This window comes from Sarcophilus harrisii, chromosome 1 (genome assembly GCF_902635505.1).
Source record: "Sarcophilus harrisii chromosome 1, mSarHar1.11, whole genome shotgun sequence".
Classification (NCBI taxonomy): Eukaryota; Metazoa; Chordata; class Mammalia; order Dasyuromorphia; family Dasyuridae; genus Sarcophilus; species Sarcophilus harrisii.
In genome coordinates this window covers 430,338,833-430,364,882 of record NC_045426.1, presented here as the reverse complement: position 1 = coordinate 430,364,882, position 26,050 = coordinate 430,338,833, and the positions used below count along the sequence as shown (strand labels likewise).

Below are 26,050 nucleotides of genomic sequence, written 5' to 3'. Positions count from 1 at the left end.
GGGGGGTGGGTGAAAAAATTGGCGAGGTTTGGAATTTTAATGCTATGTTACCCAGATATATCCTGTAAATAAAAAGCTATTAAATTAAAAAAAAAAAAAAAACAAGCTAATTGTACAATATGTCAGAGTCTGATTCTTTTTGTACAGCAAAATAACGGTTTGGTCATGTATACTTATTGTGAATCTAATGTATATTTTAATATATTTAACATCTACTGGTTATCCTGCCATCTGGGGGAGGGGGGAGGGGGTTAGAGGTGAAAAATTGGAACAAGAGGTTTGGCGATTGTTAATGCTGTAAAGTTACCCATGCATATAACCTGGAAATAAAAGGCTATTAAATTAAAAAAAAAAAACAAAATAGATTATTAAATGAAAAAAAAATGAGTTGTACCATGCCCAGATAGTGCCATTCTCTTTGGATATGGAAAAAACATGAGAGTGAATTCAAATGTGGGATTCTTTGATTTCCCAAAATAACATTGCTGGGGAGAATTGTAGTAATAGTTTGTTCTACCTTTCTTTTCTGTGAGGGAATGAGCCAGGCTACACTAGTCCCTTAGCTCTAGAAATCAATCAGTTTGCCTCTCATAGCAAAATGAAAGATTCCAAAATCTAGGGATTCTAATGGAAAATCTTTGCTTTTAATTTTGCACTGTTGAAATCCCCTCAGTGCATTCAGGATGGAGAAAAGGCAAGACTACAAACCTCCCTAGTTGTTAAATAAACATCTTTGTTTTGTGCTCTTTTGTACTGGGGAAAATTCTTGAAACTCTGAAGAGCCAGAGGTGGGTCTATATAAACCTGCTGAGAACTGTTCACCCTTGCACTTCCTTTCTGACCCCATTTGGTCAACATTGGGGGTGTCCTTTCTTATGAGAAAGCTTATAATAAATTCCTTTTTGATTTTTCAACTGTCAATGCTGAAAAATTACCTATGCACATCTTGTAAAAAAAAAGCTATAATAATTTTTTTAAAAATTCCTTTTTGCCTAATAAAAGACTAAGACAAATCTCTTATTTATTAATTGGATGAATTGGTCAGTGACTCTTACCACACATTGCCCAACTGGCCAGTTCAATTTGAGTGTAGAAACAAACACTACCATTCAATCCACTAATTGAATTTTATTGTCACAACCAAAAGATGCATAATTAATACTTAATGCATACTATATGCCCGGATGGGTACTAAGTAATGGAGGAAATATTTTTTAAAAAGCATAATTACTTTTTTTTTAATGCTCTGTATGGTCCATTAAGGACATTACTTTGGGTGATAGCTATGAATCTTCTACTTTAAGGGAAAACATAGAAAAGCAGCAAAACTAAATATTTAGCAAATATAAGCAAAGGAATTGTATATTTTCATGGAGAAGAAAATTTGCCACAGAAGAGGATGCTGTTGGTTTTGTTGTGCCGGATAAAGAAGAGGAATGGGTGGTCAGGGATAAAGTTTGGCAGAATTTTTCCACAAATGGGCACTCGGAATATTGCAGCATCATCTTCCTCAGCACCTTCTTCATCAACTTCCACATAGGACTTGTGCAGGAGCTTGGACAAAACCAGGCCTCCTTGAGTTGACATTCCAGAAAAGTCAGCCTTGCCTCCTTCAAAAGCATCCAGTATTCCAAAACTTCGAAGAAGAGATTCCATGTCATAATGCTCTGCTATTTTAAATTTGGGGAGAAACACACTCATTTCTGTTCTCTTCATCAAGTCTGGTTTTGTCCAGGCTACAAATTTCTCATAGGTCAATTCTGCTTCTACCTGGAAGATAATAATTGAAAGCCATAAGATGCTGTTAAAACAATCAGTTACATTCATGCTGCCTCTGGTCAGTCCTTACTAAGTTTAGTGATATACTGAAGATTCAGCTATCCTAGCCCTGTGAAGTAGGAGATCACTTTGGGAAAAGCAATAGGAGTGTAAGGAACTTTGGAGACCTATTGTTCAAACCCCTCACTTTACAGATGAGGAAACAGATAAGAAGATCTTTGCCCAAGGCCATACAGGGAGCAAGGCAGAGAGATGAGATTTAAGCTCAGGCCTAGTGACTAAATTTAGCACCCTTTCTAAGGCTCCATACTGCCTTTCTCCAAAATGAGAGGTAGAAAACCCTGCTGTTCTTTTGTTTTCCAAAATTACTGAATCCAAATACTGTGCTGGAGAAAATGAAAAAGACAGCTTCAGAAAGACCTTGGAAGACTCATATGAACAGATGGAGATAGAATTGAACAGAACTAGGAGAAGAATTTATACAATAATATTTAAAATAAATTAACTCCAAAAGGTATAAAAACTAAATGAGTAAAAGATCTACAATGAAGGATACATTGTCAAAAGACTGGGTGTAGAATCATTTATGAAATGTAAATACAGTCACTTAGATGTGACTAATGCAGGAATTCGATTTAAATTGGCTTTTGTTACAAGGGTTTTGTGTGAAGTAAGGGGGAGAGAAAACAGATTTTTGTAAATTGAAAAAAGTGAAAATTTTTAAAAAGCCAAATTCAAAATATTGTCATGGGTCAGTTTCTTAGATTGGCATTAGGGGAAAATAAATTGAAGAAATGAAGAATATTTAGCACCAAAATACCATAATTACTAGAAGGGGAATAAATCAAGGGATAGTAGAAATCAAAGAACATGGCTGGGAGTGGGACTGTAGTGCAATGGGTTCTTAATATTGTTTGTGTTTTGGTAGCCTGATGAAATCCATGGACCCTTTCTCAGAGGTGTGTTTTTAATGCATAAAAAAGAATTAAAAGATTTATTTTTAATTAAATTGAATTAAACAGAATTTAAAAATTTTTTTATTGAATTGAATTTGAATTAAAATTGAATGAAAAATTCAATTATATTGAAATAGTTATCTAATTAGTATCTATCTATAGACAACTAAGTGGAGTACTGAATAGAGCACTAGGGCCTAGAAATCCAGCCTCAGATATTGACAAATTGTGCGACTCTAGGCAAAACACTTAAATACTTTTTGCCTCAATTTCCTCAGTTGTAAAACCGGAGTAGGTAAGTGGTTCAGTGGATAGAATACCAGGCCTGGAGTCAAGAAGACTCATCCTCCTGAATTCAAATCTGGCCTCAGACACTTACTCACTGTTTGATATTGAATAAGTCACTTAACCCTACTTGCCTCAGTTCCTCATTTGTAAAATGAACTAGGGAAGGAAAGGGCAAATCATTTCAAATATCTTTGCCCCCATTTCAAGTATCATGATCCCAAATGAGATCATGAAGTGTTACAGGATGTGACTGAAAAATGACAACAAAAGGAGTATAATAATAGTTTGTACCTTCTAGGCTTATTGTGCAAATTAAATGAGATAATACCTGTAAAGTGCTTAATATCATCCATGATACATAGTAGGCACTTAATAAATGCTTATATCTTATCTCTCTACCTACCTGTTTAAAAATAAAGTTCATGGCAAACAGTTCTTAGTTGTTCTCAAATAAAGAAACCCACTATTGTACTTTGCTTGCTGTTTAGTAGCTAGGTGGCATAGTGTATATGTATACAATGCTGGTCTTGGAGACAAATCCTTCCTAAAACTCCTTGTATGATCCTTAACAAATTATTTAACTTTCCTCAGACTCAGTTTCCTCACCTGGAAAATAGGAATAATATTGGCCCTTATCTCACAGGGTTGTTTTGAGGATTAAATAAGATAATATTTGTTAAGAGTTTTACAAACCTTAAAAAAACTGTAGACGTTTTAGCTAATGGCATTTTTTGTTGTTCTTTGTTTCTCGTGTCAATCATAGTACCTGGCATGAAATAGGCACTTAATACATTCTTGTAGCAATTGATTCCTTATTATAGGTGGAAGAAATTATAGTTGAATATTTCCAGGAGGAGTAAGACAAAGAGTGACTGATTACAGGAATGAATTATATGTGTGTGAATGGGTAGGGTGTGTGTGTGTGTATACAGATATATATATATATATATATATATATATATATATATATATATATATATGTATACATACATATATATATATTTCTCTATATATATATTCTATATAATTATATATATATATTATAAAGTTAGAATTAGGAGAGGATTTATACTTATCTAGCCCACTCCCTTCATTTCATAACTGAGGAAATGGAAGCCTAGAGGTCATCACCAGGCTCACACTAGTAAATAGCAGAGCCAAATTTAAACACAAGTCTTCTGAATCCAGATGAGGAAACTGAGGTTTAAAGATATTAAATTTCTTCATTGAAAAAAGTAGTGCCATAATTAGAATCCAGATTTTCTGAGTTATAGGATAGTAGCATTCCATCCACAATATGAGGATATATCTCTATAATGAATTCTCAGATAAACTTCAAGGAACAATGTAATGTAATAGTATTAAAAGTTGTCATTTGATTTTGAGATTATTAACTTACCTTTTTTAGATCAATGTTTTCATCAGGAAGCATAATTATCATGCTCAGCTCCTCACCCACATAGGGGACCTCTAGGATTTTGGTGGATACTTCTTTTATGTAAGTCATTTTAAATGTTGCTTCCTTAAACATCATCTGCACTGGCTTTTTCTCATTCTAGTGGGGAAAGGGTAGATGTGCCATTAACATCAGATTACTGAAAGTGCTAATAAAATTTACCGAAAAGATGCATTTGACTTAAAGAAACCTTTACAATGTATACAAAGGAATACTCATTTCTGTACCTTTATGCAAAAGTGTCATCTAATACCTGCTAAAAAGACTCCAATTAAAAAGGAAAAAGAAAAAGACAATCACTATGTGAAGTTCCAGAAAATTAGCCTATTGTTACCCAAGAGAAATGTCTTTATTCAGTCAAATTACCTGGAACCCTCCGTGTTTTCCAAAACAAGAAGTCAGGGTATTTTTCTTTTTACCCTTTGATAAAATAAAAGAGTCACAACATTACTCCTTATTTTCCAACACACCTCTTTGACTAATATGAAACATTTTAAAAAAAGAAATCTTGATATTTTCTTTGTCTTTTCTCTCCCTCAGAATTGATAGCAGACACAACAAAGCATGTACAAGTGCTGAGCTGGTGTATGTAGGCTACATCATTCCATGGCCACTGAAGAACTGACTCTCTTGGAAGAAAGTAGCGATAACAAGCCATGGAATACCTTGTTGTGGAACAAGTTTCCATTGTTCTATTCCTGTGTATTTCCAGCATTTCTCTGTGACTGTTTATATTGTATATATGCTTGGGGAAACCATGAGCTAAGCTGTGTTGCAAGTTGCTTGCCCAAGTTCTTGGACACAAAGATTAAAGAAGGTCATGTTGAGTCTATGTTGCTGATTCAATGATACCATGACTAAATACCTTCTGGACTATTCTTGATTCTCTCATGCATTTTTATATCAGATGTCACAAAATATTAGAAATCAGAAGACAGAATCCTTAAGAAGTCTACACTACATTTTTCAATATTATTCATTTATACCAGTAATCAGGATGCCTGAAAACTTTCCCCACCTTTCTGGTCTTAAAAAACATCTCCCTTGTATAGTTTTCCTTGAACTGTTCATTCCACTTCCCTTTGAAATAGATGCCATTCACAAGGACCAGTCTAGTCAGTGGACCAACTGAAGAGGCAGATAACATTTCTGCAATCTTACCTTGAAATAAAAACAGAAATATTTGAATCAGTGTTTGAAAAGGAAAGAAAAGAAAAAAAAACTTTTACAAAGGGGAAATGTTCAATTCATGGTCAGAAATCCAAGTTCAACAATATTGGGATTAAAGCCTTTAAAAATTTTCTTTCTTGAATACCCTTTGAAGGCAAGGATTCTTGTCCTTTTGTTATTGTAGCTTCTGTCCCTAGAAGAAAGTCTGGCACATAGTAAAGGATTAATAAATACTTATGAATTATTGATAGAGCATTTACAAGTGCCTGTAAGGGTTGTGCTCTAGAAGCAGCTTAAGGCTTCTAATCCTCAAGTTACTCATAGACTGATGATCTTAGAGAAATCACACGTGATTTAAAGAAGAAGATGACAAATGTAAAATACACAGTGAGAAGAAAATATTTTTGAAAACTAAAAAATGCATAATGGCATATGTAAAATATAATTCAATGACTTTTTTTAGATATAATGAAATGACACATCTGAGAAGGCAAAAGCCAAAGAAATTCATCAGCTACAAAAGAAATTCATGCTGAGAAATGGTTTGTAAACATGTTCATGATGAGACTGTGGGGCTCTCTAAAGACCATCACAGTACCCGGTTATTTCTCAGATTTCATCACAAAGGCTGATATGTAATTAATGAAAAAAAGCTATGGTCTGTTGAAGTATAGTAAACCCAAAGTAATAGCAGAAGTCTGATGAGCCTATGGAAGCAAAGGAAATCAAAAGAACCTGAATATACCAGATATATCTAGCACCAATAAGGAGCTAGTGAGCAATTTAATAAATTAATATTCTGATTTACAATGTTCTTTTCTGAGTTCATGTTAATTAATCCCTTAATATGTCATAATATCTGATGCTGAAAGAAAATAAGCCATTAGATCAAACTACTTAGCATACAGATGGGTAAACTGAGGTTTATAGCTATTAAATGAATCATAAACTCAAAAGGAGCAGATTTGGGATTCAAACTTTTCACCTCAAATGAATGTGAATAAAGAGCAAAGTGATTTTATGCCTCAATGGCTACCTCTTGACAGATATTACCCAAGGAGATCAGAATGCTAGAGAGAGACTGCTGGTCATATAGGTATCTCCCAACTTGCTTCTTACTTATCTAACTCCTAGGAAGTTTTGCCCTGACTTTGAATCAGGGGGAGAAAGCTGTTATAATTTATAAGCCATTCTCTCCCATCCTAAGAGATTGGGTTTAGGAATAGAACTTGATATATATCCTGGAGAGAGAAAACCGTGAGGGAAGCAAGAAAATACATATGGAGGTCAGAAGCAGTGGAGAGAAGAAGCAACCACAAAGAGCAATAGGCTGAAACAATGTCATTAAATCATAAAGGAAACATGAGATATATTATATTTCTGGAATTTAGTAGGACCTGAGACTACAGTTGTTGATTCTTTATTTCGCTCCCTAATTTTTATGCCTCTATCTCTTTTTAGAGGTCTTAAATTTGTCTTTCTGCATTTACATTTTTTGTCTCCTAAGATAGAAATTGTGATAAGTGATATTAGTTATCCATAATACTAACAATCTGTGTTAGTTTTCAAATGTATCAGATAGGTAATCCCTAGGAAGCCTCTTAAAAGGAGAAACATTTTTTTAAAAAAGTTTTAAAAGAAACATTCAAATTGCAGTATTTCACTAGAGACATTTCTAACTGTAACCTCAAAGTTATAAAAGTTATTACACTCTCTCTCTCTCTCTCTCTCTCTCTCTCTCTCTCTCTCTCTCTCTCTTCCCCTCTCTTTCTCGTTCTCTCTCCCTCCTTTCCTCTCTTCCTCCTTCCCTCTCCCTCTAACTTCTTAGGTCAGAGAGATTATTTATAACAGGATTTCTCTTGGCCACAGGTCCTTAGTCTTCAGTTGGTGTCTTCTTTTTTACACACACACATACACATAGGTATGTATAAATATATGTACACATATATATTTTAATGTCATTGATTTTCTTTTCAAATTTATTCATTTTATTTTATGAATTTAAAAAGAAGAAGGATATGAAGAAGTTACAAAAGAGAAGGAAGAGAAAGAAGAAAGAAGTAGGAGGAAGAGGAGGAAGAATCTCTATTACAAGCAATGAATGCATCAGTAGTGGTAGGAGTAATGAAAGGGACTGGCAGTCATTGCTCTAGTCTCTGCCATTTTTCCTCTTCTTCAAAAGACTGATTTGAGAGGAAGTCATTCTAAAGAAGGTCCAAAGGAATCATTGGAGAGAGATCCATCCTAAAGCAGTGAACCAGCCCATAAAAATGTGGGAGACGAATGAGATTGATTGACATAATTATTAACTTTATGGTTCTGCTCTCTTGATAAGTAAGAGTCAACAATTACATAGAATCTTATGACTTGTGAAACTCTTCGTATAAATTATGCCATTGAATCATGGAATAATATCTTTAGATACAGAAAAAAAAGACTACCTGATCAGGCCCTCCTCATTTTACAGAAGGGAAGGTGACGTCAGTAGTGACAATGGCAATATTTAAACACAAGTTCTTTCACTTCAGTGTCAGGTTTTCTTCTACTCTAGTCCACTGCTTCTCTTAAAAGCAACCCTGTTAGGCAATTATAGGATTAGTTCACTGCTTTGGGGCAGCTGGATGATTCAGTGGCTAGAGTACTGGACTCATCTGCCTGACTTCAAATCTGGCCTCTGACACTTACTAGCTGTATAACTTAATCCTGCTTGCCTCAACTTCCTCATCTGTAAAATGAGCTGGAGAAGGAAATGACAAACTATTCCAGATATCTTTGCCAAGAAAATCCCAAATGGGATCTTGAACAGTCAGATACCACTGTTTCTGAGAACTGTTATTCAGAGTATTTAAATACCTTGTCCATAATCATATACTCAGTAAGTGTCAGAGGCAGTTTTTGTATCAGGACTCTTCTGTTTACAAGGTTTTTTTTTGTTTGTTTGTTTTGTTTTGTTTCAGTGGGCTATATTTACTGGATCCCGCAGCTCTATTTGAAAGGGACAGCCACTCTCTCTCTAACCACTTTCACAGCAATAGTACTAAAATAATCAACATATTACAAACAAATGTAATGTGTGACCTTCAGTTTTCTCTGCTATCCACATATTTATATGTTTCCTGCACTCCTCTGGGGCCTTAGCAAAGGAAAGTTCTCCCAGCTCTGCATTGTAGAAATTTTGGCAAGCTTCTTTAAATGTCTATGAAGAGAAAATATAAAGCAACATTTATTACTAAATCGAGTCTGTCAAACAGATTTAGATTGTGAAAATAATTGTGTACTTCTTGAAAAGCAAATTACTTCAAATGCTAGACCCTCATTTGACATAATACATTGTTCCTCCTCTTTTTAAAGATAATTTACACAAATAAAATTTAAAAAAATTTTAAAAACAAAGATAATTTATAGACAGAGAAAAATATGCCTACTCAGTGAAGAAAAGATAAATTGTACTTTGGAAATTAGTTTTAAATTCCAATTTTTAGTATATTTAGTTTAAGTAAAATGTTACCAGGATGATCATGGTCATGTTATCAAGAGCCTTTAACTCTTTCTCCCCACAACCTACTTTCATTTACGTTATCATTTAATATATTCAACTTACTAAGAGGAAATTGTAATTTTTTTCTCCAAAGAGCTTGTTAGCAGTTCTCAAGGAGTGGTGGGTACTAGATTTATTCACTTCATTGAGAAGAGTCTGAAGATCTCTGTGGATGTCCCCACCTCTGTTTAAAGAAAGTACCTATTAAATAAAAGGGAAACAAATTATTAGCATTGATCTTCAGTCTCCAAGGAACCACCTGCTGATAGCAAACCCTTGTGACAATACTAGAACATCATCCCTCAGACAAAAAAGGATGGCTTGGTTTACTTTATAAATAAAAGGACTTGATTCATATTAAGAGAGGGACACTACTTAACAAGGCCTTTATTTAAAAAAAAAAAAAAAGAGTAGGAGACAAATAGGAGCTGGAACAAAAGAATTCTGGGGCAGATGATACTAGAATTGTAAAGAATGAGGTTTCCTCTGCAAAACTGCTCAAAACCATACTACTTCTATCAAAGCCATTGGGTCAGAATACTGAGGGGAATTGATCATGGTTGCCATTGTTGTTTTAATTTCCATTACACAAAACCCTGTGGATCTATTAAATCACATAAGAGATTTTTGATTCTTTCATTATTCCTCCTCATTATTCAAATGGTAACTAGTGAAGTAATGAGCTAATTACATGTGTGCTGTGTGAAGTGACTAATGTACCTTATAGGTTATTCAATCTATATGACAGATAAAGTAAAATTGTCTTGATCATTTTTTCCAAATTAAAATTAAAATTAGAATTCTAACAAGAACTATTCTAATTAAAACAATTCCATTGTGATACTTGTGATACTCTCTACATAATTTTAGAAGTCCTTTCTCTATGTAACCTGTCTTTCACCAAAGCTCATTTGTGTTTTGTGCATGGTTGGTAAGTAGGAGATAAAATCCCAGATTAGGGGAGAAAATGCTGAGCACAACATTATGCTTGGTGTTAGGAATGGAGTTGGAGCCAGAGATTCTTGGGGAAAAGACACAGAGAAAGAAGCAGCAGGTATATATGAGCAGCTAGCTCCCCAAGAGGTCCCTGATTTATAAGCTAACCTGCCTTAGAAGGGACCGCTCTGATGAAGTTAAGATCCTCTCTCTTGGTTTAAGCTTGGGTCTTATCTTGCTCCCATCTAGAAAGCTAATTCATGCTTGTATATTGTCTGGTATATCCTAATCTGTAGAGTGGAGAAAATTTCTGCAAGATTTAGATTAGTGGAGTTTTATTCTTTGTAAAGGTTTTTTATATAACCCATGTTTGGTGGGGAGGAGCCAAACTGGTGTGCTGGAGCCATCTTCCATTGCCTTATGAGAGCTTGAAAGCTAATTATTAAATTTTGAATGTGAGTGTTTATACCTCAAAAACTGACAAAGGCTACAAATCAGGGCTTGATTTATTGTTTTGTTCATTGACTAGATTAATAAGGTGATGTTGAATATTTTAATGTGTTAAAAGTTAAAATGTATATCAAATATTATCCAGCACATCCCTGGTCCTATGGGATAGAAATTATTTCCAGCAATGACCTAGAAGTTGAATATGCCCAAATTGCTAGCTTTTACACTTTTGCAGAAAGTAAAATGTCCTACAATATAGGAAGAGAAACAGTTCTCCAAAGTAATAAGCCTCTCAGAAGGAAAGGGAGATTATTTAAATGACATGAGAACTTTAGTTTTACAGAAGTTGAGATAAGTAGGATTATAGATTTAGAGGTCACCTAGTACAATCCTTCATTTTACAGATGAGTACTCTAAAGTTAAATAATTTTCCCAAATATCAGGTGGTATCAGAGTCAGCACTTGAACTCAGGTTTTCTGAGTCCAAATTCACTGGATTTTTTTTTTCATTGTACATTGGAAATTGATATTGAGTCAGATTTGGAAAATTGACTATATTCATCATGCTGACATTTCTTTCTGTTTGTTTTTAGAGCCTCCCCTCAAGCAAGCAATTACCTGAAAGATTTTGTGGTTCGTTGTTAAATGGGTATGTGTCTACACATATGTAAGTATGTCAGTTCATTGTTTCTATGTGTTTACATCAACATTCTTGAGTTTCATTTGATTGGGATAAAGAACTGCTTTCTTTAACTGTAAGCAAGAACACATTTAGAAACCTTATCTGGTAAAAGCCTCATTTCTAAAATATATAGGGAATTGACTCAAGTTTATTAGAATACAAGTCATTCTCCAATTAACAAATAGTCAAAGTATATGAACAATTTTCAGATAAAGAAATTAAAAACATTTTAGGCATATAAAAATGCTCTAAATCACTATTAATTAGAGAAATGCAAACTAAGACAACTCTGAGGTCCTACTTCATACCTCTCAGATAGGCTAAGGAAAAGATCATGATGAATGTTGCAGAGGATGTGGGAAACTGGGATACTAATACATTGTTGGTAGAGTGGTGAACTGATTCAACAATTCTGGAGAGTAATTTGGAACTATGATAAAAAATACTATCAAACTGTATACTTTTTGATCCAACAGTGTCCCTACTGCAGTGGTTCTCAAACTTTTGTTTTCAGTATCTTTATCCTATTAAAAATTATTGAGGATCTTTCCAAAGCATTGTTGTTTATCTGGATTATATTTATAGACATTTACCATATTAGAAATAAAAACTATTTTTGAATTTGTAGACCTTCTAAAAAGGGTTTCCGAGATCCCCAGGATTCTCTAGACCATACTTTGAGAACCACTGCTCTACTGGGTCTGTATCTCAAAGAGATCATCAAAAAGGGAAAAGGAACCAAATGTGCAAAAATGCTGTAGCAGCATTTTTGTAGTGGCAAGGAACTGAAACTGAGCAGATGACTATCGGTTGGGGAATGGCTGAATAAATTATAGTATATGAATGTTACGGAATATTATTGTTTTAGAAATGATCAGCAGGATGATTTCAGAAAGATGTTGAGTGAAGCAAGTAGAACCAAGAGAACATTGTACACAGCAACAACAAGATTACATGAGGATAAATTGTGATGGACATGGCTCTTTTTAATAATGAGGTGATTCAAGGCAATTTAAAGAGACTTTTAATAGAAAGTGCCATGTACATCCAGAGAGAAAATTATGGAAACTGAATGTGGATCAAAGTGTAGTATTTTCACCTTTGTTGTTGTTTGTTTGCTTGCTTGTTTTGTTTTTCTTTCTTGTATTTCCCCCCCTTTGATCTGATTTTTCTCATGCTGCATGATGCATATGGAAATATGTTTAGAAACATGTTTAACCTGCATCAGATTGCTTGCTGTTTAGGAGAGAGGGAAAAGAGGAGAGAAGGAGAAAACTTTGGAACACAAGATTTTGCAAAGTTGAATGTTGAAAACTATCTTTATATATATTTGAAAAAATAAAATATTATGTTATTTATTTTTATTTTTTAAATAATAGCTTTTTTATTTTCAAAATACATGTAAAGATAGTTTTCAATATTTACCCTTGCAAACTCCTGTGTTCCACATTTTTCTTCCTTCCCCCACACCCTTCCCTACACAGCAAGCAACCCAATATATGTTAAACATATGAAATTCTTTTTTTCTTCTCTAATTGATTTTTTTCATTAAAGCTTTTTATTTACAAAACATGTGTACGGGTAATTTTTCAACACTGACCCTTGCAAAGCCTTCTGTTCCAAATTATCCCCTCCTTTCCCCCACCCCCTCTCCTACATGTCAGGTAGTCCAATACAAAAGATGTACAATTCTTTTATACGTAATTCTACATTTAACATGCTGCACAAGAAAAATCAGATCAAAAAGGAAAAAAAATGAGAAATCAAAAAAGCAAGCAAACAGCAACAAAAAGTGGAAATACTATCTTGTGATCCACATTCAATCTCCAAAGTCCTCTTTCTGGATGGAAATGACATTCTATCACAAGTCTATTGGTTCTAATCACTTCATTTAGCATCAGTTCATGTAAATCTCTCTAGGCCATTCTGAAATCATCCTTTTGATCATTTCTTGTAACGTAATAATATGCCATAACATTCATATACCACAACTTATTCAGCCATTCCCCAACTGATAGGCACTACAAAAATTGCTGCTACAAACATAAAATTCTATTTTTTTAAAAAAGAAAGAAATATTTTCTGGCATCTGATACACATTAGACATCAGGAAGTAGGATCAATGATGACACTCTCATATATCATATTTAGATCTAGGAGAAAACTCAGAGTTCTTCTGTTCCATTTCCCTCATTTTTACATATAAAGATAGTGAGACATATAGAAATAAAAGACTTTCCAAGTCACAAGGTAGCAAATATCAGAGACATTATTTAAATGCTTAGTATAAGCAAAGAAAAACATTAATGAAATTATAATAGATTGGGGATGGGGAAGGAAAGACCATATTGAATTGGATATTCACTGATTCTGAATCTTGGTTTCTCACAGAATTTGGTTTTAGACTACAAACTTTCAGCTCATATACTTTATACCCATGATAGACTGTTTGATTGAAATACAGGAATTCAAGTGAAAATTTTGTATAATTGGACATAGACTAAAATAAGACTTATTGGGTGAATAAATTGGAAAGATTTAGTCACTGGACATAGACTAAACTAAGACTTATTGGGTGAATAAATTGGAAAGATTTAGTCACCTGTGATTCTTAAAGGTATATGAGGAATGGTAGGATGCCCACTACTTACAAATAGATTGTTGTATCAACTCCTTGACTGGGTTGTTTTAGTGGCAATTGGTGGGTCCTGAGAGGATTGGATAAGATGTCCGATAGAACATGTGTACAAACTCTTTTTTAGATTGCCAAGTGGAAAGCCTGAAGGACCACTTTTGAGACAGACCAACTCCAAATACTATAAATGTGAAATGACATTATGAGGGCTGGGGTGCTAGACATGCTAAATGAATGGCTATGGTAGGATTAGGTTGCTGAGGAATTTATGGCAATTGATGAGAAATTACAAGGGCCATAAGGATACTCTCTAAAGATTCAACCTAAGGAATGGTTAGTATGAGGCTATTGATAGGAGATCAGCCTAATAATAAAAGAGAGAGCACTGGAGAGACCTTGCCTATAACAAAGGATTAGTATCATATATCTGAGCAGGCACAACAAGGGATAAAACAATGAACAGGACAGTGGGTGTTTCTCCAGGAGTGAAGGAACTGACCATTAGGTAGTTATATTGGCATATGGGAAGTGGTCCATTTCTGGGCAGAGTAAGTGCTTCTGGAAAAATGAAGGAGAAAAATTAACACTGAATTTTGTTCAGTCTTCTGACTTCATTATTATGTAAATGATACCTTCATTTTGTTTACTCTCTTTCCTCTCCTTTATCTATCATAGTCCTCTGACTATTTCTGTAATCTCACTTATATCTGTCCCCTTTCCTCTACTCCCATTACAATGGGTCTGGATATATTTCTGTAATCTCACTTATATCTGTCCCCTTTTCTCTACTCCCATTACAGTGGGTCTGGATATATTTCTGTAATCTCACTTATATCTGTCCCCTTTCCTCTACTCCCATTACAATGGGTCTGGATATATTGCTGTAATCCCACTTATATCTGTCCCCTTTCCTCTACTCCCATTACAATGGGTCTGGATATATTCCTGTAATCTCATATCTGTCCTCTTTTCTCTACTCCCATTACAATGGTCTGGATATATTGCTGTAATCCCACTTATATCTGTCCCCTTTTCTTTACTCCCATTACAACAGGTCTGGATATATTGCTGTAATCCCACTTATATCTGTCCCCTTTCCTCTACTCCCATTACAATGGGTCTGGATATATTGCTGTAATCTCACTTATATCTGTCCCCTTTTCTTTACTCCCATTACAACAGGTCTGGATATATTGCAATAGTCTATTCATAGGTCTTCCCATTTGCACTCTTTGCTGTTTCCAATTCATATTTTGTTTTCCTATCTTTCTTTCCAACCGGAACTTACTAGAAACCTAAAATGTTTCTTCAACTCACGAAAATAAAGAAAAAAATGTTGTTTATATACAAATATATTTATCTCTCATAAATGGCCCCTAGCTATGCAGTATTATTTTGTTTTGTTTTTATGACGAATTATGTGCTTCTGGTTTTATCCAAGTCTTCAAGGTCACTGACCAGGAAAGAGCACTAAATAATGGCTTTCTTTTTAAAGCAGGATCAATCAGAAATGAAGAGAAAAACCCAGCTATCTTACATGTTTTCTTGTACTAAAAAACATACCTTTACAATCTGAGCTGCTGTATTTCCTTTGGCCCCTAGGAAAAGCATGCCAAGGGCAGATGAGATGCTCAGAGGAGAAAAAACCACATTTTGTGAGTTATCTTTTTCACTCAATTTTTTCAGAAGGTTAATGGCAAAGGGGCCATTTGCTTCAGAGATGAAATCCATAATGAAATCTAGGAAAGAACACAAAAGGTTATGCTACATAATTGTCTTTCTTTTCAGTCATATGCACCTTTTCTGATTCCCTTTTGGTTTTGTTTGTTTGTTTGTTTGTTTTTTTGGCAATAGTTTGGCAACTACTGGAGTAGTTTACCATTTCCTTCTCCAGCTCATTTTATAGGTGAAGAAACTGAGGCAAACAGGATTAAATGACTTGCCCAGGATCACACAGTGAATAGAAGTCTGAGGCCAGATTTGAACTCAAGAAAATGAGTTTCCAGACCTGATCCTCTATGCACCGTACCACCTTACTGTCTTTATGTTACATAGAATTACAACTTATACTATCTTTAGCCTTAAGAGTTAGTTCTGAGATTTACTCAATAAATAAATATATTTATTTGCTCACATATTTACTCAATTTTCTCATTTTTTGCTCAATTTATTCAATATTTACTTAAACATACTTATATATTCAACAAGTTTATTTACTCAACAAATGAACATTTATTTAGAAATAAAAGAAGTGAAATCAGGTTTACTGTTCTTTTGTTAGCAATATATTCATAGGAGCTAGCATAGTCTTTAAAAATTATCTGTTCTTCTAAATTTATAAGTGAAGAAAATGAGATGAGAATCACATTCCCAATGTCACAGAGAAAGCAGAACCAGATTCCAACTCACATCTTTTGACTCTAACATCAATGTATGTACTAAAATCTTTGTGTGAATTTCATTATGAAAGTTGCATGTTTCTTTATGAGGAAATAACCTCTAAGTCACAAAGGAAGGACATAGACCCTCTGTATGTCTACTTTTCTATAAAAGAAGAAACTGTGGCCTTACTTTCTTCCCTTTCTCACTCTTCAATTTCTTTTATTCAATATTTATCCATCCCCCAGAAACCTCTTCATCCTGGAAATTCATCTCTAGTCATGGAACTCTTACCTTCAACTTTTCTCAGGTTGAACAATTCCTTCCAATTTCCTCCATGTACCCAAATCAATTAATAAATATTTATTAAGTATATACTATGTACTTGGCATTTTGCTAAGTGCTGAGGATTCAAAAAGAACCAAAAAACAGTAACTGTCCCCACAGAGATTACTATGGAATGGGGGAGACAACATACAAACAGAGACAAAACAAGCTATTCCAGAATAAAATGAAATAAATAACAGAGAGAAGATACTAGAATTAGGGGAAGTTGGGAAGGCATCCTGTAAAAGATGAAATTTTAATTGGGACTTAAAAAGAAGCAGGGAGGTCAGTAATAGGTAGGGAGGAGAAGGAGAGTTTTCCAGGCATGGGGGACAGCAAGTGATGGAGTGAATTGTTTGCGGAATCTGGAAGTTAGTGTATGGTGGGGAGCAAGATAAAAAAAGACTGGAGAGGTATGAGGAAACTAGGATGTGAAGGGCTTTCAATGTGAAAGAATTTCCTATTTGATCCTGGAGGCAATAGGAAACCACTGAAGATTTTTGGATGGGGGAGAGGGAAGGCATTGATATGATCAGATCTATGCATTAGGAAAATTTTTTTAGTGATTGAATAATGGCTGTATTGTAGTAGGGAGAGCCTTGAGGCAGGTAGACTCTATTGCTATAAATCAAACATGAGTTTATAAGGGCCTGGTGTCAGAAGAGAGAAGGGACATATTCAAGGATATTACAAAGTGACTCCTAAGTTGAGAGTCTGAGAGACTGGGAGGATTGTGTTATTCTTTTTTTTTTCATAATTATAACTTTTTATTGACAGAACCCACACCTGGATAATTTTTTACATTATCCCTTGCACTCACTTCTGTTCTGATTTTTCCCCTCCCTCCCTCCATCCCCTCCCCCAGATGGCAAGCAGTCCTATACATGTTAAATATGTCACAGTATAGAGAATTGTGTTATTCTTGACAGTAATAGGGAAAATAGGCAGGAGGGAGGGTTCAGAGGGAAATTAATGAGTTCCATTTTGGACATATTGAGTTTAAGATATCTACTGGATATTTACATCTTCATTTCCCACCAAGCATAACCAAGCAGTTAAATATTATTCCTCAGTCTCTCACCCCAAAAACTTCAATCTCTCATCTCCTGCTTTTCTGCTTTTTATGGTATGTCATCGTCTTACCTATTAGAGGATAAGTTCCTAGAGGGCAGGGACTTTTCTTTTGGTTGTATTTGTATTCCCAGCATTCAGGACAGAACCTGGCACAGTGAATGGACTGACTTTTTAGCTCCAGATTCTTCTTCATTCTTGCTTTTAGTTCTCTTTTCACATATGTTGCTCTCCCTAATTTTCTTTTGACACTTCCAGTGGAATCAAATTCCCTACAGAGAGTACTTTTTTTTAGGGTAACAGAAAACTACCCTAAAGAGAACTCAGTCTTTTAGACCACAGCTTCTTAAACTTTTTCACTTGAGATTTCTTTTCACTTGAGAAATTTTGCATGACGTTGGGAATACAGGTATTTAAAATACACATACAAATCAAGCATCTACTGACACTATATCATAATTTTACAGCTCTCACATTCAGTTATGAGACCTCATATGGGATCACAAATCAGTTTATAAGAAGCTGAATTTTAGACCAATGAAGTTACATAAGTTCCTGGACAGAGATTGGCCCCATGACCTGGTAGACTGAATCTGGGGATGCACAAGAAACAGGTGCTGTGTCCTTTGACCAGCAAGCAGTTGCTCAATCAGTTCAAATAACAAATATTATTAATCTGCTAGTATGAGCCAGGAACTGTGATAGAAAATAGGGATGCAAAGGTAAAAATTAAGTTATCAGAGAGAAATAGAGAGAAAGAAAGAAAGACACAGAGAAAGAAAAAGAGAAAGAGAGAAAAGAGAGAAAGACACAGAAACAAGAAAGAAAGAAAGAAAGAAAGAAAGAAAGAAAGAAAGAAAGAAAGAAAGAAAGAAAGAAAGAAAGAGAAAGAAGAAAGAAAGAAAGAAAGGGACGAGGGGAGGAAAGGAGGAAAGGAGGGAGGGAGGAAAAAAGGAAGGGAGGGAGGGAGGAAAAGAGGAAGGGAAGGAGGGAAGAAGGAAGAGAGGGAGGGAGAGAGGAAGAAAGAAAGAAAGAAAATAGAAAGAAAGAAAGGAAGAAAGGAAGGAAGGAAGGAAGAAAATAGAAAGAAAGTTAGGAAGGAAGGAAGGAAGAAAGAAAGAAAGAAAGAAAGAAAGAAAGAAAGAAAGAAAGAAAGAAAGAAAGAAAGAAAGAAAGGGACGAAGGGAGGAAAGGAGGAAAAGAGGGAGGGAGGAAAGGAGGAAAGGAGGGAGGGAGGAAAGAAGGAAGGGAGGGAGGGAGGAAAAGAGGAAGGGAAGGAGAGAAGGAGGAAGAGAGGGAGAGAGGAAGAAAGAAAGAAAAAAATAGAAAGAAAGTTAGGAAGGAAGGAAGAAAGAAAGAAAATAGAAAGAAAGTTAGGAAGGAAGGAAGGAAGAAAGAAAAAGAAAGAAAGAAAAGGGATGAAGGGAGGAAAGGAGGAAAGGAGGGAGGGAGGAAAGAAGGAAGGGAGGGAGGGAGGAAAAGAGGAAGGAAGGAGAAGGAGGAAGAGAGGGAGGGAGGAAGAAAGAAAGAAAGAAAATAGAAAGAAAGTTAGGAAGGAAAGAAGGAAGAAAGAAAGGAAGGAAGGAAGGAAGGAAGGAAGAAAGAAAAAAAAGAAAGAAAGAAAGAGGGAGGAAGGAGAAAGGAAGAAAAAAACAGAGAGAGAAGAAAAAGAGAAAGAGGGGATAAAGAAAGACCTCCTAGAAAATCATACTTGAGCTAAGCTTTGAAGGAAATTAGGGTTACTAAGAGGCCAAGATACCCTATGCATGAAAGACAATCTTCACAAAGACAAAAAGGCTATAAATATAGTATAATATAAACAGCATTGCAAGATGTCTAGTTTGACGGGGCAATAAAGCCTGTGAAAAGCAATTATCTATCTATTACTAGAAATATGAATTGGAATTAGGGGGGAAAGTGCTATAGACACCAAACATGGGAGTTTAATAAATTTTATCTTAGATGTGGTAGGGAGCCATATGTACAGTAAATATATATGTGTCTACATGTGTAGGAATATATGTGTATATATATATATAGTACATACATGTGAATATGTATGTGTATATTTGAGTGAGTGTAATGTATGTATGTGTGTGTGTGTGTGTGTTTATGTGTTTGTGTGTGTGCACTAGGTAAAGCAATGGATGGAGTCAGAAAGACTCCTCTTTGTAGATTATAATCCAGCCTCAGACATTTAGTAGCTGTGTGACACTGGGTAAGTCACTTAACCGTGTTTGCCTTTGTTTCTCTTCTTGTAAAAAGAGCTAGAGAAGGAAATAACAAACCATTCTAGTATGTCTGCCAAGAAAACCCCAAATAGGGTTATTTAGAGCTAGTCATGACTCAAAATGACTGAACAACAATAGCAAAAAGAAAAATATATCTATAACTATCTATTGAAAGATCATGTAGAGAGACATGATATCTTCCCATGTGTCAGAATATATGCTCATTGAGATCAAGAATTATTTAATTTCTACCTATACAAGCTTTGTGTCTAGCACAGTTCCTGGTATCTATTAAGTGCTGCTTATTAATTAATCAACTCAATTAGTTGAGTAACTACTTGCTGGTGAAAGGACAAGAAATGCAGTATAATCACTGATTTTCTATTGTGTTGCAGGGCTAAAGTTCTATCAGTTCATGGACCCAATCTTTGTCCAGAGTAAAATTGGAGTAGGGGCAGTGAGCTAGTCACATCTCTACTTTGGCACTTTGGCAACTGAGGTGCAGGTAGAGAGGAGTGGAAAAAAAATTGAGACAGTGAGATCAATTAGGACACTGTTGTAGTAGTATAAGTAAGAGGTGATGAAAACCTGAACTTAGCTGGTAGCTATCTAAGTGGAAAGGAGATGGATACAGTAGATTTTGGAGTGGTAAAATTGACAAAACTCCTCAACGGACTAGATATGTGGGATGAGGGAGAGGGAGGTCATGATGACTCAGGTTAAGAAACTAAGTTCCTGGAGGGATGTTAGTACTCTAATGAGAAAAGGGGAAGTTAGGAAGAGGGGTGGATTGGAGAGGGAAGGGAGGATAAAGTGTTCTGTTATGGAGCCCTTCAGCAAACAAAACAATGTGAAATTGCACAAGTGTTAGTCATGCAAATGATTTTTTAGCAGCCTCTGTTTGCATTCATAATTTTAATTAATTCATCACTTAAGATTTGTGCCATAAACATATCACTCATGTAAGCTACAACAAAGAATCTTTGGCTCAGTTACTTCTTTTTAAATAAAAAAAAATAAAGAATTAAGAAGAGAAGACGTTGAAAAAAGTAATTCCAGATGGCAAATTTGCAAATCAAGTGTGACTATGGCAATGAAAAAGGAAAAATAGGTATTTTTCTTTTAGGATTAAGAAAAATCAACAGTTTCAAGAAAAGATGTTAGGATTAGTGGATGGGGTACATTCTTGCTAGATGAGATCATGGTCATGAATTATTATCCCTCAGAATAATCCACCTCTTATATTTTACAGATGAAGAAAAGAACTAAGAGATGCAAAGCCAGTTGTACAATGTCAGACAGCTATCACACATAAATCATGATTTATGGCCTATAGAAACAAGCATCTTGAGCTACCATTCATTGCCCTGATAAGGAGCTTTACTGTAGTATAGAGAAAAACATTAATATTCAGAATGCTCCTTTCCAAGTGGTTCTCTTAAAAGAAGTTTGTATACATTTTGAGACCTATCAACTGAATAACATAGCTATCACACATAATTAATCAGAAATTTTTCTATATTGACATTACCTATTCTTTTTACTGGATGTTTAAAATATTTTGGTTTTATGAGACTATAATGACGTTTCTGGAAGACCAATCTCCTGGGGATATCTGTATGATAGTCATTGATAAGCATGTAGAGAAGTAGGCAGAAAAAACTAAGTGAGCATCAAACATTTGCTCAGAGAATGTCAGTTATCAATGCAATACTAATGATCATGGATCTGGAGGCTAAAATATAAAAACCTTAAAGTGCTTCTCAGAAAGATCTTTTGAAAGATGAAGAGAATTATACCTTTGTCTGTCATATCAGTTTTACTGAGATCAAAATTAAACAGTGTCTATATATATATATAATGAAAGGGGTGTGTGTGTATGTGTGTGTGTATATTTATATGTGTGTATCATTTTTTAAAAAATAGCATGCTTTAGTCAATAGGGTATTGGAATTGGAAGCAGGAAGATCTGAGTTTAAATCCTGTCTCAAACACTTATTAACTTATTATTATGCCTAAGCAAGTTACTTAAATACACATTACCTCAGTTTCTTCAGCTATAAAATGAGGGGATTGAATTAGATAGTTTCTAATATTCCTTCCATCTTAAAATCTGGGATTTTATGGGGAAGAATTGGTGGCACAGTAAATAGAGTGCACAGCCTGGAGTCAGGAAGATCTGATTCAAATCTGGCCTCAGGTACTTACTAGCTATACAATTGGGCAAATTAACTGCTCTTTCCCCTCAGTTTCATCAGCTGTAAAATGGGATAATAACACCTACCTCACAGGATTGTTGTGAGAATCAAGTAAGATGATATTTGTAAAACTTAGCATAGTGCCTGGCACAAAGCAGGTATTATATGATACTATAATATATAACATAATAAAAATATAGGAATACTTGCTCCCTTCCTCTTCATCCTATGGTCCTGTGACCTGATCCCTGCAATAATCACAACTTCCTCTCTCAGAATACCACAACCCCTATCTCAGTCCTCTTGTCTTTGCTATCCACATGCTTCAACTCCTGTAAAATCTGGCACGTTGTTAAATAATTTTACTTCTCTTTACTCTCTCTCTCTCTCTCTCTCTCTCTCTCTCTCTGAGTCTCTGTCGCTTTCTCTCTCTCTCTGTCTCTCTGAGTCTCTGTCTCTCTCTCTCTCTGTGTCTCTCTGAGTCTCTCTCTCTCTTTCTCTTTCTCTGTCTCTCACTGTCTCTCTCTCTCTCTCTCTCTCTCTGAGTCTCTCTCTCTCTCTCTCTTTCTATCTCTCTCTCTTTCTCTCTCTATCTCTGTCTCAGTCTCTCTCTGCCTCTCTCTCTGTCTTTCTCTCTGTTTCTCTCTCTGTGTCTCTCTCTCCCTGTCCCCTCTTCCCCCTTTTCTCTTCCACTCCCTGAGAAAGTAGATGATATATGCTTAGGCAGCATGGGTAATATCCCAATTCTTGTAGCTTCACACTATCAGGGCCAGAGTTAATGCTGACATCTGATTTTGCTTAATCAATTTTAGGTCAGAACTCTCAAACTTAAGCAAATCACCAAACTCAACTTCCCTGGTAGCAGAGATTACAAGTTTGTGCCACCAGAATCAGCCCATTTATTCCTGAATTCCTTCTTTGCTCCACTAATTTCTACATTTTGAGAATATTACTTTGTCCCATTCCATGCTTCGAAGCATGGAATCACAGAGTCACAAAATCTTTGAGGTAATCCAGTTCAACCTATGCCTAAATGAGAGAGCAGGACTCTAGTCCATAACATTCTTAACAAATGGGCATTCAACTTCACTTTGTATCTCAGGAAACTCACTATGTACTAAGAAAGACAAATTTTGAAAGTTTTAAAAAGTTTTTAAAATATAGACTATTATTTAGTCATGGGGAAGACAAGACAAAATTTGTCTTCCCCATCTTATACTTTTTATAATTTTCTATAGATTTTTTTTATTTAATAGCCTTTTATTTACAGGTTATATGTATGGGTAACTTTACAGCATTGACAATTGCCAAACCTCTTGTTCCAATTTTTCCCATCTTTCTTCCCATCCCCTTCCCCAGATGGCAGGATGACCAGTAGATGTTAAATAAGATATTTTGTTTTTAACATCACCTTCATTTTTGCAAAATATCATCTTCCCTTCCCCCTTCCTCTCTTCCCAGAAAGAGATCCTTTATAACAAAGAATAATAAAGAAAAATTCAGTGAAATAAATCTATCTATCAAGCAACTGCAACATTAAATGGAGTTTTACACATTTATAGTCTCATTCTTATTCTAATTTTTTGGGGGGGGTTTTAAATTCAAGTATAGTATTTAATACTTAAGTCTGTTACAATTTATGCTACTAGATTTGGTCAATCAGTAAAACATAGTAAATTCTTTGGGGATTCTAATTCTATTGTCTAGAATCACAGAATCATGAAAATGTTAGTACATGCTTAAACAGAACAAGGACAAGAAGAGTCCCTAAGGCAATCCTCTTTAGAGTATCTCAACCAAGTGGTCAGAAAGCCCCTGAATAAAGATCTCCAGAACCACAGGACTTGTAAAGTAAATATACTGAGCCTGGAGCCAGGAAAACCCATATTCAAATCTGGCCTCAGATAGTTATCAGCTGTTTGACTCTGGATTGTAAAATGGGTACAATAATAGCACCTACCTCCTAAGGTTGTTATAAGGTCAAATTAGATAATATTTTTAAAGTGCTTGGCACATGGTAGGGGGTATATATGTATATATATTCTATATATGTTTGTATGCATGTGTCTATATATACATATATGTAGGTAGATATTTTTATTCTCTTCTCTTCAAGATGACAATAGATAGATAGATAGATAGATAGATAGATAGATAGATAGATATGTTAATTCACTTCCCCTCCATTTATTTGGACCACACAAAAGTACAACTCTATAGAAGTGAGAGAACCCAGGTGGGGAGAACTTTAGAGGGTCTATTTTCCAAATGTTCTCTCCTTGCTCTCTTCTATAGCCTAATATTTAAAGTCCCTAAAAATTATACATCTTACTCTCAACCATCATATGAAACCAAAAAGAACTTCCAAAGTAAAAGAATATCCAGTTCAATGTAATCACAGCCAGAACTAAACAAAATAAACGGAAAATCTCAAAGTAAGCAAAACCCTTGGCTCCTTCCCAAGCTTGCTTGATAGTCACCATGTATAGACCAAATGGGTGGTCATCTAGAGCTACTATGCAGAAGAGGGAGGAGGAGGATTCCTAATACTATAAACCCACAAACTACCCTGCTTTAGTTTTTCTTGCACTCTTCCTGTTTTTCTTGCACTCCCAACACTGATTTCCCTTCCTCCTTGTTCTCAATCACTCAGTTCAACCTATAGATCATTCCCTCCCTTCCTCTCCCAGAACTGTTATAATAGATCAAGGAAGGAGATGTCCAGGTGTGAGAGCCAAGTGATTGACTCTCCCCTCTACTATACCAGTATTCTTGGTGCTGCTGCTGCTGCTGCCGCCACCACCGATGCTATGGTCCACTTAATCCCCCAGACAGTTGCTTGAGATCTTGCAGATGCTGCTGCTACTCTTGGCGTGAGAGGTGGAGGGAAGGAAGTAGAGTACTTCGTGCTAAGTATTACTTAGAACTGAGGGAGGCTGAGTCAGAGGGACGGATGTTGATTTTGTGCGCCAAATGCAGGGTGGTGTGATGGAAAAAACTGCTAGAAGACACAAATAAGATGTCACTTAATTTATTAGCTGAATGGCCACCAAGAAATCTCTCTTTGAAGCTCAATTTCCTGCTCTATTAAATCTGGCAACAATAATGCCAATCTTACAATATTTTTTTCCATGAGGAATAAATGAGATAACATAAGTGCTATGTGCTATAAGATGTGCCCAGGAGGGTGGAGCTCAACTGCAGAACATCTGGTTTTACCAGAGACTGGCTAAGGCTGGCCAGCAGCCAACACAACATCCTTTCCTGATCTGAAGGCACCATGTCTAGAGGGAAGCTTTTGTAGAGTTTAAGAAATTTTGCAAGGATCCACTTGCCAGCCTATGGGACCAAGAAATTTTTAGCTTTAGGAATAACATCTATATAATTGTGAGTGTATGTGTTCCACCTGAGGCTAATAATCTTCTTCACGTACTTCTTAGTATGTGAGATAGGTAGATTAGACAGTTCATAATTTGGTCCCTGAATTAGTGAGATAAAAGAAGAGGTAAAATTCAATATGAAGGAAAAGGAAAGAGTTGAGCTGGCAGTAATACATTTTAGGCAATGGGATCCTAGTCTGTTTTTTGTGAACTCTTTAATATATTTTGATAATTCAATGCAACATTCTTGTTTTCCTCTTTAATTCTATGTATTTTATTTTAAAACACTTTTAAATTAAAAATGCTTTTTTGAGAAGGGGTCCCTAGGTTTCACCGACTGCCAAAGGAATCCATGATATAAAATTACAAAATCATGCTCTAATAGTGGTATCCAATATTGGGAGATATGATACAGATGTGAAATGTTGCATGAATTTTTAGATGAGGTCTTTATATCATTAGTTTTACTTATGAGATATCTTAAGTGGTGAGTTTAAAGCACTGTTTTCCCTTAAAATGTCATATAATGGTTGTAACTGATAGGTAGTCAAGCCTAACACTGGACATATCCATT

General features: G+C 35.3%; 1 protein-coding gene across 2 annotated transcripts; it reads right to left on the bottom strand.

Annotated features, from left to right (window-relative positions):
- Positions 1-1,108: 1,108 nt before the first annotated feature.
- On the bottom strand, positions 1,109-25,211 carry LOC100914277 (serpin B6-like). Of its 2 annotated transcripts, XM_012543946.3 has the most exons (7): positions 24,861-25,211; positions 15,454-15,629; positions 9,251-9,388; positions 8,728-8,845; positions 5,498-5,640; positions 4,423-4,578; positions 1,109-1,770 (listed from the first exon to the last, which is right to left on the bottom strand). In XM_012543946.3, exons 2-7 carry the CDS (start codon positions 15,619-15,621, stop codon positions 1,369-1,371), a joined length of 1,125 nt encoding a protein of 374 aa, XP_012399400.1. In that variant the 5' UTR covers positions 15,622-15,629; positions 24,861-25,211; the 3' UTR covers positions 1,109-1,368. The 2 variants fall into 2 exon arrangements, with proteins under 2 accessions (XP_012399400.1, XP_031802062.1); XM_031946202.1 differs by lacking the exons at positions 8,728-8,845; positions 15,454-15,629; positions 24,861-25,211 and having other exon boundaries at positions 9,251-9,275.
- Between the last annotated feature and the right edge of the window lie 839 nt (positions 25,212-26,050).